The 12,803-nt window shown below is 50.1% G+C and overlaps 1 protein-coding gene across 1 annotated transcript in view; it reads right to left on the minus strand.

The window, feature by feature from the left end:
- EXOC4 (exocyst complex component 4) overlaps nt 1-12,803 on the minus strand; it is a 309,715-nt gene that overhangs the window by 17,095 nt on the left and 279,817 nt on the right. The window contains exons 15-17 of the mRNA XM_068189371.1: nt 9,815-9,956; nt 6,204-6,382; nt 4,772-4,931 (exon numbers count right to left, since the gene is read on the minus strand). Coding sequence (XP_068045472.1) covers nt 4,772-4,931; nt 6,204-6,382; nt 9,815-9,956 — 481 coding nt within the window. The remainder of the gene's footprint in view (nt 1-4,771; nt 4,932-6,203; nt 6,383-9,814; nt 9,957-12,803) is intronic.

Genomic DNA, 12,803 nt, shown 5'->3' on the forward strand with positions numbered 1-12,803 from the left:
CTCAAAGATGGCTCTCAGAGGAAGATTCCCTCCACCCTCAGGCAACCTGGGCACCCAGGCACAACCACAGTATTTATCTCGCGTAAAAGCAGACAGAGAAGTGAGATTTGGCAATGAAAAGTCTTCCTGCAGAGCACGGGGATGTTGGAATGCTTCCCTTTCCCTCGGCAGCTCCCAGCAGATGGCAGCAGGTCACTGCTGATCCCTGCTGCCTGGGACGGCCTCGTGCAGCAGGGAACGGCAGAAATCTGGGGATAATCGAACAAAAAACTGCCCAGCCTGGCAGGACAGGAGCCCTGAGCGCCGAGGATGCAAACCTGGCAGCACAGCCCTGGTACCCAGCCCGGCAGTGATGCAGGGTTTGACGTGGGTTTGATAAAAGCTCCAGCTCCACCTGCATCCTCCATCCTAAACCTTCCCCTCCTCCCCTTTCACGGGATCATGGAATGGTTTGGGTGAGAAGGGACTTCAAGGATCATCCAGTGCCACCCCGTGCCACAGACACGGACATCTTCCACCCTCCCAGGGTGCTCCAAGCCCCGTCTAACCTGGCCTTGGAATAAAGATGGGGTTTGAGTGATGGCAGCATTCCCCAGCCCCAATGAGGGCCTGGAGAGCGTCCAGGGAATGGAGCTGGGAAGGGTCTGGAGCCCCAGGAGAGGCTGAGGGAGCTGGGAAGGGAATGGAGCCCCAGGAGAGGCTGAGGGAGCTGGGAAGGGAATGGAGCCCCAGGAGAGGCTGAGGGAGCTGGGAAGGGAATGGAGCCCCAGGAGAGGCTGAGGGAGCTGGGAAGGGAATGGAGCCCCAGGAGAGGCTGAGGGAGCTGGGAAGGGGCTGGAGCTCCAGGAGAGGCTGAGGGAGCTGGGAAGGGAATGGAGCTCCAGGAGAGGCTGAGGGAGCTGGGAAGGGGCTGGAGCTCCAGGAGAGGCTGAGGGAGCTGGGAAGGGGCTGGAGCTCCAGGAGAGGCTGAGGGAGCTGGGAAGGGGCTCAGCCTGGAGCAAAGGAGGCTCAGGGGGGACCTTGTGGCTCTGCACAAGTCCCTGACAGGAGGGGACAGCCGGGGGGGTCGGGCTGTGCTCCAGGAACAGGGACAGGAGGAGAGGGAACGGCCTCAGGCTGGGCCAGGGGAGCCTCAGGGTGGATTTTGGGAAAATTCCTTCTCCATAAGAGTTGTTAAACATTGGAAGGGGCTGTCCAGGGAGGTTTGGAGTCCCCGTCCCTGGAGGTGTCCAAGGAACACCTGGAGGTGGCACTCAGAGCTCTGGGCTGGGGATAAGGTGGGGGTCGGGCACAGCTTGGACTCCATGGTCTGGGAAATCTTTTCCAGCTTCCATGATCCTGTGAGTCCATGATCTGGGTTTATTGATGCCCAAACCAGGAACAAGTGGAGCTCTGATGGCTCCTCCCCACCCCATTTCCCCAGGGAGCCACCAGCAGTGCCAGTGAGGTGCCACATCTGCTACAGGGACATGTCCCAGCCTGGAAATGTCCCAGCCAATAGACCTGGTATTGTCATCAACAGCAGGAAAAGATTCCTGTTCCCTGCAGGAGGGGTGGCCACAGGAACACCTGGAATGGCAGCACAGGGAAAGCTCCAGCTCACTCCAGGGGTGGGGACACCTCTGGATCCCTCTGCTGCCATCACCTGAGGCAGGGAGGACACTGAGACCCGGGGACAATGACAGCACTGCTCAGAAACCTTCATTTCCGAGGTCACAGTGACACTTGTTAGAGAAAATGTTCCCATTTCATCCCTGCTCTCTCTGTTCCCTTTGCAACCACCTCAGTTCACTCTCCAGAACACTCAGTGCTAACACCTGTATGACTCAGAAAGCTGCTGTTTTTCACTGATTTTTTCTATTTGAGGCTGAGTCTGAAGCAGAATCCTCACCCTTTGTGACTACCTCTGGTGAAATCTTCATAAAATGCCTGGGAATTTCGGGTGGGGATAGAGGGAGAGGAGGAAAGAAGACACGAGGGAAAGGACCTGAGTAGGAATTAAAATTTGAAGCTTTTATGCCTTTCATGCCATAAATCTAATTCTGGGTGTGAAACTGGTAATTTGGAGGTATTTAGAAGTCATGCTCAGTCCCAGACTTTGCAGCACATGCCTGGATGTTCCACAGGGAGAAAATCTTGCTTTTTCCTTAATAAAGCAGTGGAAGCAGTGGAAGCCCCAACAACCTCTTGCATTTCTGCTGGCCTAGATATTGAACACACACAGGAGTGAAAAACCTATTAATATTTGCAGGAAATTTAGCAAATGCCACAAATCCTTTGTGACACCTCAGCAGTCAGAACCAGCCTTTCTCTTGGTGGAAAAAACTCCTCAGACCACTTGGCAATTTAATTTTTTTTTTCCAGTGGAAATGTGCTCCAGCTCTGCCCTGTGATGCTCTGCTGAGACTTTCCCTGCCTTGAACTGAGAATCTGAAAGCAAAACTCATTTAAAACACATTTTCCCCTTGCCATGGGACTGCTCCCAAAGCAGCAAATGCTGCTGTTGTCACCTGCAGGTTACAGAGCTCTGGAAAAATGGGGTTTAAACAGCAAGAGCCTCACCAGGACCAACAAGTGTTACCTAGGCTTGCTGAGAATCTTCTACGTGATTTTGGCTTCAGAGGAGAAAGGGTTTCCCCTTCCAGCTTCCCTGGTTGGGATTTCTACTGCCTGAAGTCACTGAGCAGAGGGGAAAGGGATGCCCAGTGTTCTCTGAGGACTCTAAAAAGCCTTGAAGACCATATCAGAAGTGAAAAATAAAAGCAAAAAAAAAAAAAAAAAAAAAAAAAAAAAGCAAAAGCACAACGCTCAGGAAAACCTTAAAAAACTTTTGGTCCTTTCTCAACTGGTCTGGTCTTTCCTACAAACTGATTTCAAACAGCTTCACTTTGAGAAGGGACCTGCTCCAGAATTCAGATTCAAGGCACGGAGAGGGGCTGTGTGGAGAGCGCTGTGTTGATTGTTAATTGTGGCTAATTGCTGCTGGAAGCCTCCGTGTCATGGACACAGAAATATCCAGGCAGGCCTGGGAGTCTCCTGTCCCAGTCATGACCCTCCAGTTCCCTGGAGAAGTGAAGCAGGGAGGGAATTTATCCCTGGATTTCTCCATCAGCTCTGCCACTGCTCCTGTACATAAGAAAAACACTTTATCTTGGAAAAGGCCAAACTGAGAGTTATCCACAGCACAGAGCATTTCCAGATTCCTGCCTGAGCCATATCACAGAGGCACAAATCACTTTTATCCCAGCCTGATGTTGTTTTATGCTTTCTGGAGGGGAGCTGTTATGTTTATTTAATAGTTTGAGTAGACCTGGGTACCGTGGAGTCCCTGGGGTGACGTGAGAACCTTGCTCAGGTGATTGTGAATTCAGGTGAGCAGAGCAGGGCTTGGATGCACCAGAGCCTTGTTTATGTCTAAGGAGAATCTGGGTAATAAACATTTAAACATTCAGGAGTCGTCTGAAGAACTAAACAATCAAACAGAGCATGGAATTACACCCCAGAAGAAAAGAGGGAAGTGATGAAGCTGTGAAAGGAATGAAAGAAATGTTGCTGAATTGATTTGATGGGAAGAGTTCTGCACAAAGCTGCTGTGGGAGGGTGGGGGTCAGGCTCTGCCTCCAAGGAACAGGGAACAGGACACAAGGAAATGGCCTCGAGTTGTGCCAGAGGAGGTTAGGTTTGGATATCAGGAAAATTCCTTCACCACAGGACAGTCACTCAAGAAAGAAAATATTAAATTTGGGAAGTTTATTCCTTGCAGAGTTTCTAATGGATCTTCCTCCCTCCCCCTCCTGCAGGCCTCAGCATCCACAGCTTCCCCATGCCAGTGCTGATCTGAAGAAATGAATTCAGCAATGATCCATCCCCAGATGAGATCCCAAACAGGTGAGGCACTCAGTCACACTCCTCATCCAGGCAGTTCAAACCTCCCTCTGAATTCAGCCCGCGGCAGCAGTGGCCAAGTGATGGCACCAAGTGTTTGTGGTGGGTCAGATCCAAGTTTCACACAAACCTCTCTCATTTGACCCCATTCCTCCATTTCCAAGTTCCAGACCTTTCCTTTGGCTGCTCCTGGGCTCAGCTGTCCCCTCCTGACCTGGACAGGATCCGCTGAGGAGCTCCCTGCAGCCAGCCCTGAGTCCAGCTGCCAAAACCACTGCTCAGGGCTCGCCTTCACCTGCTTATCCCTCAATCCTCCTTGAGTCAAGAAACCCCAGAATGTGGGAGAGGTTTGCAGGGGGTCTGTCATACCCAGGTTTGGGGTGATCTTGGGTTTATTTTGCTGTTCCTGCTATTTCAAGGTAACAGAACTCGAGGGAGATGTCCCTTCAAGCCAGCCTGGATCTGGTGACCCTGAGCCTTCAACAAACCAAAATATTTCTCACCTGGGAATAAATCCAAGCCCCAGTTTCATCCTGTTTAAGTTCTACCCACCACCTCTGGAAGCTTTTCCCTGCATGGGTTTTGGTCTTGGAGAAGCCCCAAGGAAGTGCCAAGCTCAGACACTTTGGTGGGACCTCACATCAGCCTCAACTGATCCACATTTGGACTTGATGACCTTGGAGATCTTCCCTAACCTTAACAACCCCCCTGATTCCATGATTCCATGTCCCTCTGAACACTGTTCAACCAAAGGAAAGCCAAAATTGCCACCAACACCTCCAGCGGTTGAACTTGCCACGCACCTGGCCACCTGAGACTTTCAGAAGGAGCCACCTCAGCTCCTGTGGACACCAGAAGAGTGACAAAGGCCGAGGTTTGTGCTCACCTGGCGAAGTCCAGGTCGGCCTCCCGGGACATGGTGATGTTGGTCAGGTTCTGCTGCAGGATGAAGATGTTCCTGCACATCTTCTTGATGCCGGACTCGCTGATGCGCTTGAAGTAGTGGGCACCATTGATGAGGATGCAGGAGATGAGGTGGCCCAAGCCTGCAAGGGGGAGGAGATTTAGTGCCAATAATTCATGGTAAAAACCCCAAAATGAGCACTGTTAAGTGGTGTCTGTGAGCTGGATCAAGGGATAATTGGATTTTACCTGGAAACCATCAGTAACCTTCATGGTGCGGTTTAGGACTTTTCACCTCCTTAGTAAAAACACAAAACTGCCCCAAAACTTAGAGCTGTGTTATCACAACCATTGTTCTTTAACCAGGCTTTTACATAATGTCCCTTCCGGCCTCTCTCCCTGTCTGGGCAGAGCAATGGGTCACTGCAGCTCCTGTAAAACCACAGGATTTTAATCTGTTATCCAGGGTGGTGTTCTCCCTGTTTTTCTTGGTAAATTCAGTCTCCAGGAGCAGGAATGAGCTGCATTCCAATGCCCCTGATGTACAGCCCCTCTCTGATCAGTCCTGAACAGTTTCCTGTGTCTGAAGGATGTCAGAAGGGCACAGCTGGGGACACAGGCACCCCCAAAATGATGCATCCACTCGTGCCACATCACAAAGAGCAAGAACCCAGCCTGATTTGCACTGCACAGGTCTGGGCAAGCCCAGAGGCCAATTAAAAGTCTAAATTAAGGATTTAGTTCATGTACAGGGAGCCAGTGTGGGAAATCTGTAAATCCCAGACCTGGGTTTAAGAGGTGCCTGAGATTCAGGAGGACCATGAGTATGAATTTAAACTTCAACAGGATGTGAATGGTCCCCGTGGCTCTGTGTGGAGTCATTTCCCTCTTCTTGAACAAACAGGGAATCACAGATTCCCAGGATGGTTTGGGTGGGAAAGGACCTCAAAGCCCATCCAGTGCCACCCCTGCCATGGCAGGGACACCTCCCACTGTCCCAGGCTGCTCCAGCCCCAGTGTCCAGCCTGGCCTTGGACATTCCAGGGATCCAGGGGCAGCCCCAGCTGCTCTGGCAGTTCCAGCCCAGCCAGGAATTCCTAATTCCCAAGATCCCATCCATCCCTGCCCTCTGGCAGTGGAAGCCATTCCCTGTGTCCTGTCCCTGCAGGCCTTGTCCCCAGTCCCTCTGCAGCTCTCCTGGAGCCCCTTTAGGGGCTGGAATGTGCTGGAAGCTCTCCCTGGAGCCCTCTCCTCTCCAGGTGAGCACCCCCAGCTCTCCCACATGGTTCTCACTCATTGATGCTCTGTAGGTGACAGCAGCACCTCAGTCTGCTTCATCCCTGATAGGAACCCTGCAGAGCTTTGGGATGAGAATGGAAAACCCTTTATGGAGGAAGGCTTGAGAAGTGCCTGACCTTCAAAGATGTACTGGAACTTGTGCTGCTGCAGGCTGGCACTCATGGCCTCCTCGATGGCGCTGATGTCCTTGTTGAGCCGCACCACCAGCGGGTCGTAGTCCATGCTCTCCACGTTGGCCACAATGGCGTAATTCCCTTGTTTGGCCAGCGGGATCAGGTAGTGGAAACAGTGAACCCTGTGAGGCACGAGGGAGGAACATCACAATGCAGCAACCCCAGTTTTAAAGTGTTTGTGGGATGCAAAGTGGTTTTTCCCTTCCTCAAGCTGGTGAAAAAGTAACTTCATGAGATGGGTGGTGATGTCTGTGTTAAAGGCGTCCTCCTGTTGTTGTTGTCCCATCTTCCGGGATGGATCCAGCAGATCCTTGGTGACAAATCTCACCTCCATCATCCCGCTGCATTTTCCCAAGGTTCCCCAACTTCCCATACAATACCAGTCCTCCAACAAGAACTCCTTCCATGAAAACCTCATAAAAGGGATAACTGGCAGGACCAGCGAGCCAGGGGTCACGGAATGATCATTAAAATTCCAAGACTGTGCCTGTTCCCAAACACTTCACACTACTGCAACTCGTTCCTGTTCACCAATGTGAACAACCATCATCCCTCCATGGAAGGAGAAATTCCATGCAGTTAAATCCCAACTTGCCCCCCTCCATGGAAAGAGAAATTCCATGCAGTCAAATCCCAACGTGCCCAACCGTCATCCCTCCATGGAAGAAGAAATTCCATGCAGTCAAGTCCCAATGTGAACAACCACCATCCCTTCATGGAAGGAGAAATTCCATGCAGTCAAATCCCAATTTTGCCCCCCTCCATGGAAAGAGAAATTCCATGCAGTCAAATCCCAACGTGCCCAACCGTCATCCCTTCATGGAAGGAGAAATTCCATGCAGTCAAATCCCAACGTGCCCAACCGTCATCCCTTCATGGAAGGAGAAATTCCATGCACTTAAATCCCAACTTGCCCCCCTCCATGGAAGGAGAAATTCCATGCAGTTTAATCCCCTCTTAGGACTCTGCAAAAAACAGTAATTAAGTAATTTCTCTCAAAGCCAGAGAGGAAAGTGCTGTGTCCAGAAAAATCCATAGCAGAGCTCCTTCTGCTTTTGTAATCACCAGGGGGAACAGGGTTGGGTTCTACTTCCACCAGGAGAGGTTTAGGTTGGATTTTAGGGAAAATTCCTTCATGGAAAGAGTCATCCAGCCCTGCACAGCCTGCCCAGGGCAGTGGTGGAGTCCCCATCCCTGGAGGGATTTAAAGCCACGTGGATGTGGCACTTGGGGATAGGGTCAGAGCTGGGAATGGTTGGACCTCATGATCTTAAAGGTCTTTTCCAACCTAAATGATTCCATGATTCTGAAATTCACCTGCCAGGGGAACAAATCAAAGCTGGAGGGAGAATCCCTGGCATTTGGGGCATAACTCAGGGTCAGCACATGAGCACAGGAAGCTCACACCAGAGTGGCCCAAAGCTGTGACAGAGATGTCCTGGCTTCCATATTCCCTGGAAAACACCCTTGGGGTGGACAAGCAAGTCCAGTTTTGGGTAATCCCCAAAGTAAAAGGATCTTATATATAATTTTATATATTGTTTTAAAATATGAAAATCCTGTAACAGACATTAAGTAGTCTAAAATGTCATGGTTATTCCAACAAAAGCTGCTTCCATTCCCAGTCTGGATGGGGCTTGGAGCAACCTGGGATAGGGGAAGGTGTCCCTGCCCATGGCACTGGATGATCTTTAAGGTCTTTTCCAACCCAAACCTTTTCAGGATTGTAGGATGTGATTCCATGGCTTGGTGAGTGAGCTGAGTGTGCCAAATGTCTCCTTTAAGGAAGCACATCCAAATCCAAGAAGCAGGATCTCAGTGACCTCAGGGTCATGTCCAGGGGCACTGGAGGAGGAGAAGACAACACCAACCTGCATCTGGAATGAACGGGGGTTCTGAGGCAGGAGAAAGTCAGGGGATAATTGTGTGGAATTCCCAAAATTCCTGAAGAATTCAAGGAGACAATTCCCAAATTCCTGGCTGTTTTGGTGTCTCCTCAGGTTGCACCTGCAGCAGCCAGAGGTGGGATAACTTCCCAGGCTCTTCCCAAATGTTCTCTGAGTGTCTCTCAAACCACAGGGATTCTGTGGATGGATTCCCACTGTGCTGTGCACCTTGGACATGGCAGATCCAGGGAACGGGTGCAGGATCAGAGAATCCTGCTAGGAACTGGCACCAGAGGGACTGGGATTGTTCTCTGTTACTGCAGGTGGTTGGAAATGCAGAGTGAGGGATCCAGAGAAGCTCCCACCCTACTGGGGTTTTCCTGATGTCAGCACCTCTCCTCAATCCCTTCCACCCTTTGGACACGGTGACGTTTCACTGTGGTTTGGTGAATTCACAGCTCCAAACTCGGCTCCTGTTGGAAGCACTGGAGGAGCTGGGCAATGCTCTGCTCTAAATTACAGCAGAGTTTATCCCTTGATAAATTCCCTTGGAATTTATCCCTGAATTCCATTCTAGGGATTTTTGCTTAACCCAAGGGTGGCAAAAAGCCACAGAGGCTAGTAACCCATCCCAAGAGTCTGGGTTACTTCAGCCCACCTGGAAAACTGCTCCATTTCCAGACTTCCACCACCTTTTCCTCAAATCCTTCCAAGCCCAGTAGGTGATGGATGGCAGGATGAAGGAGTGCTGACAAGAATTAATGTGGATTTTTTTTTCCAGAGCTCCACGCTGACTCCAGCAGAGCACACGGGGACACGACGTGGCTTGGGATGCGTCACCGAAGAACAAACTGATGATCCATCAAATCTCTGACATTCCCCTTCTATTTGATGCCTCAGGGGCCAAGGGAAGCAATGAAAATACACCTGGCCTAAACAGTTCTCCAGGGAAAAGCATCTTCCCAGCCCTGGAGTGGGCAGCTGGCAGCCTGAAGAAAGGGATTTGCTGCCTTTGATCTTTGCATGTGAAGGCAGAGACTTCATGAAATTACCCAGCCCTTGAAAACAATCCAGCTGGTTCCCCAGTTCCTGTTACTGTTTGAAAAAGTAGGAGGAGAAGCTCCTATCTGCAATCCCTAAAAAACCCCACCAAACTGTGGAGACACCTGTTAGACTGTGAAAACACCATTGTGTTGTTTTGGAAGGACGAAGTCCCTGAAAATCACATTTTTCCTGGTCTCTGAACTATAATAATGGAATCACAGAGTGGGTTGGGTTGGAGGGACCTGCAAGATCATCCAGTGCCACCCCTTCCATGGGCAGGGACACCTCCCTCTATTCCAGGGTGCTCCAAGCCCTGTCCAGCCTGGCCTTGGACACTTCCAGGGATCCAGGGGCAGCCACAGCTGCTCTGGTAGGACCTCACCACACTGACATTAAGGAATTTCTTCCTAAATTCTCTTTTAGTTAAGATACAAACCTCCCTAGGAAATTCCACTTTTGGTAACCTGCCTCCATCCCACATTTAGCCACCCACAATTTGGAGGTCTGGCATTCCTGGACTAACCTTTGATGCTGTTGTGGACAAGTTTATTTGTCTCCTCTGGATATGATCTTCGCCTGCAGCCTCCCAAGATCCCACTCCATCCCCAAATCCCAGGTTTTTACCTGACTTCCAAGTGCAGCACCAGCAGGCAGCGATCGGCCATCTCCTGGAAGGACCTGGCCAGCTCACTCAGGCTCTGCAGGATCTGCTCGGATGCAGGAAGGTGTTCCAGGCTGGCATGGCTGTCCTGGCCTGGGGACATGGCTGCCAAGAGAGAAGAGTTAAATTTGGGACATTCTCCATCCCATCCAGAGCCTCCTGTGTGCGCCCAGCCCAGCTCTGGGTGTTCCCTCCACCTCTGATTCAGGAGTGGATCAAGGAGCAAAGTGCTCCTGTTTGCCGGATGGGTGCGTGTCTCACAAACGGGACGGGACCCTGACTGGCTGCAGACTTAGGATTTATTATCTGTCTGCCTCATACAAGCAAAAAGCAAGAGGCACAGGAAAATAACAACATCCATGCAAACACAGATCAGAGACAAGATGGCAGCCCATGCAAAGCCTTTTTCTGCATATTCTGTGAACCAACAGCGTAAAGGAAAAGGTGTAAAGTCATTATACTCTAAGCAATTAGAAAAGGACCCACGTGGGTTTGACATTAACAAAAGGACTTCTGTGAGCCTCAAACAATACACAATAATTCATTATTTAAGATGGGAACTTTTTCTATCTTTGCAAAGCACATATCTAGGACTATCAATAAGTTCTTGTTCTTTCTTGTTCCTTATGGTAAATATAAATGCATTCACTTGGTTCTTAACTTCCTAGCTTCCCATGAGAAGGTTTTGAAATTTCCCAGCCTTTCTCAGCTTCATGTCTACTTTCTGGGGCCTTTTTGCACTTTCTAAAGTCTTTTACCTTTTTATATTCCTACACTCCTGCAATGGACTGAACTCCCAGGTGGATCTGAGGGGTTTCATCAACCACCAGGAGACATTTTCCTGGGAAGAGATTGCTCTGGGCTGAGAATTCCTGTGGCTGCAGAGACCAGGAGTGTTTATCTCCCTCTGTGGGGAGGGAGGGAGGAGCTGCTTGGGAGCCAAGGCACCCACAGGTGGGAGGGTCCTTTTTGGTCACCACAGGTGAGTCCCCATCCCTTCAGAGGAGCCTTACTTGGGTTTTGTTCCTTAACCACAGCTCTTGGGCAGTAAAAAGCAATTAAACTACAGGCAACACCCATGAGCTGCTCATGGATCATTTCCCTCCCACTGAGACCTCCTTGAAAAACCTCCTGGGATTTTATCCCAGCCATGAGTGCAGGTCTAACTCCAGGACTTCATCCCTTGGGGCTGTAAAAATGAATTAAACCACAGGCAACACCCATGAGCTGCTCATGGATCATTTCCTAGCCACTGAGACCTCCTTGAAAAACCTCCTGGGATTTTATCCCAGCCACCAGAGCAGCTCCAGCTCCATCACTTCACCTCTTGTGTTCTATCCCACGGCCTGAGCCCTGAACCTCCTCCCTGCAGCCACATATCAAGAGGAACCCTCTGTAATCCCACATTCCACCCTAATCTGGGGAAGTGCATCCCAAATATCTGAGTTCAAGGCCTCATTCAAGCAGCCCTTTGGAGCTGACATCCTGGCTGGGGTGATCAGCATAGCCTGAAACCAGGCAGCCCTGAAACACTTGAATTAAATAATGGGATTGTGAAGAGTTCTCCTGGATCTCCAAGTCCCATCCCCGCAATCCCTGTGTCCCATGGCCTCAAATCGAGATTCCTGTGCCCTATCAATGATTTCTACCCTTGCTGGGTCCTTCAAAATGCTTCTGTAACAGGGAAGGTAAAATTTGGGATCGAATTTCCAGCCTAATCTTATTCACTGATGTTTTATATTTGCTTCTTTACATGGCAACATTATTCTTTCCCTCATGGAGTTCTCCATCTCTTTGTTGAATCACAGGATCATATTCTCCAGGCTGAGTCCCTTTCCCAGCTCTTCCAGCTGCTCCAGACCCTTCCCAGATCCAACACAGGAAGGATCTGTGCACCCCCAAGGAGCTGCTGACAATCAAATTCCATTTGAAGTGATACTAATTTCAAGAAACGGGACATTTGTACAGCCACAGCCCTGCTTTGGGAGAGGAACTTTGGATTAAACACTAAAAATAATCGGCCTAAAATTAAACACACCCTCAGATCCAGCCTGAAAAGAGGAAAAAAAAGCAAAGTGAGGGGATGAAAACCCCAATTATTTTTGTGCAAAACAAATTAAAGCAGAGGTGAACAAACAGGAGGGAACTGTACAATTAAGTGTGGAAATCACAGAACGTGGAAGTAGATGATCTTGATGCCCAGAGAAGCTCTGGCTGCCCCTGCATCCCTGGAAGTGTCCAAGGCCAGGCTGGACAGGGCTTGGAGCAGCTTGGGACAGTGGAAGTGTCCCTGCCCATGGATGGAATGAGGTGATCCTTGAGGTCCCTTCCAAGCCAAACAATTCCAGGAATTGACTCCAGGAATTAACCCCTCTCAGCAACTCCTGAGGTCACAGCAAAATTCATGAAGTAATTTTTTGAACCAAGGAACACCGAGAAATTCCCAGCCTGGCAAATACTGCTGGAAATGATGAACTGGCCTGGAGTGTGAAAGGGGAATAAAGAGGGAAATGAGGGTGACAATCCTGCCTGGGTGGGTGGCAATGATGAGCATTCCCCTTCCCTGAGACTCCTCCCAGCCCCTCTCTGCTCACTGAGCTCTGTCCCACCAAGAAAATTAAATTATCAGCGAGGGGGTGAGGGGCTTATTTACACAAGCTCTAATTCCAGATTATCCCAGGACTCTCAGGAGGCACCTGGGGAGAGCTGTTTGTCCTCCAAGTGACCCTGGAGGGTGGCAGGACTTCAGCTCAGGGTCAGGTCTAGGGATAATTACCTGGTGACAGGAAAGCAGAAAACCCCACCTGTACCATGCATAAAAACCATCATTTTTTTAAAGCCCAAAATCCTACATTTTGAGAAGTTTTTATCCTCCTGGGGATGCACTTGGAGCAGGAATCATCTCTCTTTGGCAGAGCCAGCTCTGTCCGGAGATGCCACCCTGGAAGTGCT

This window comes from Anomalospiza imberbis, chromosome 5 (assembly GCF_031753505.1).
Source record: "Anomalospiza imberbis isolate Cuckoo-Finch-1a 21T00152 chromosome 5, ASM3175350v1, whole genome shotgun sequence".
In the NCBI taxonomy this organism is placed as follows: domain Eukaryota; kingdom Metazoa; phylum Chordata; class Aves; order Passeriformes; family Viduidae; genus Anomalospiza; species Anomalospiza imberbis.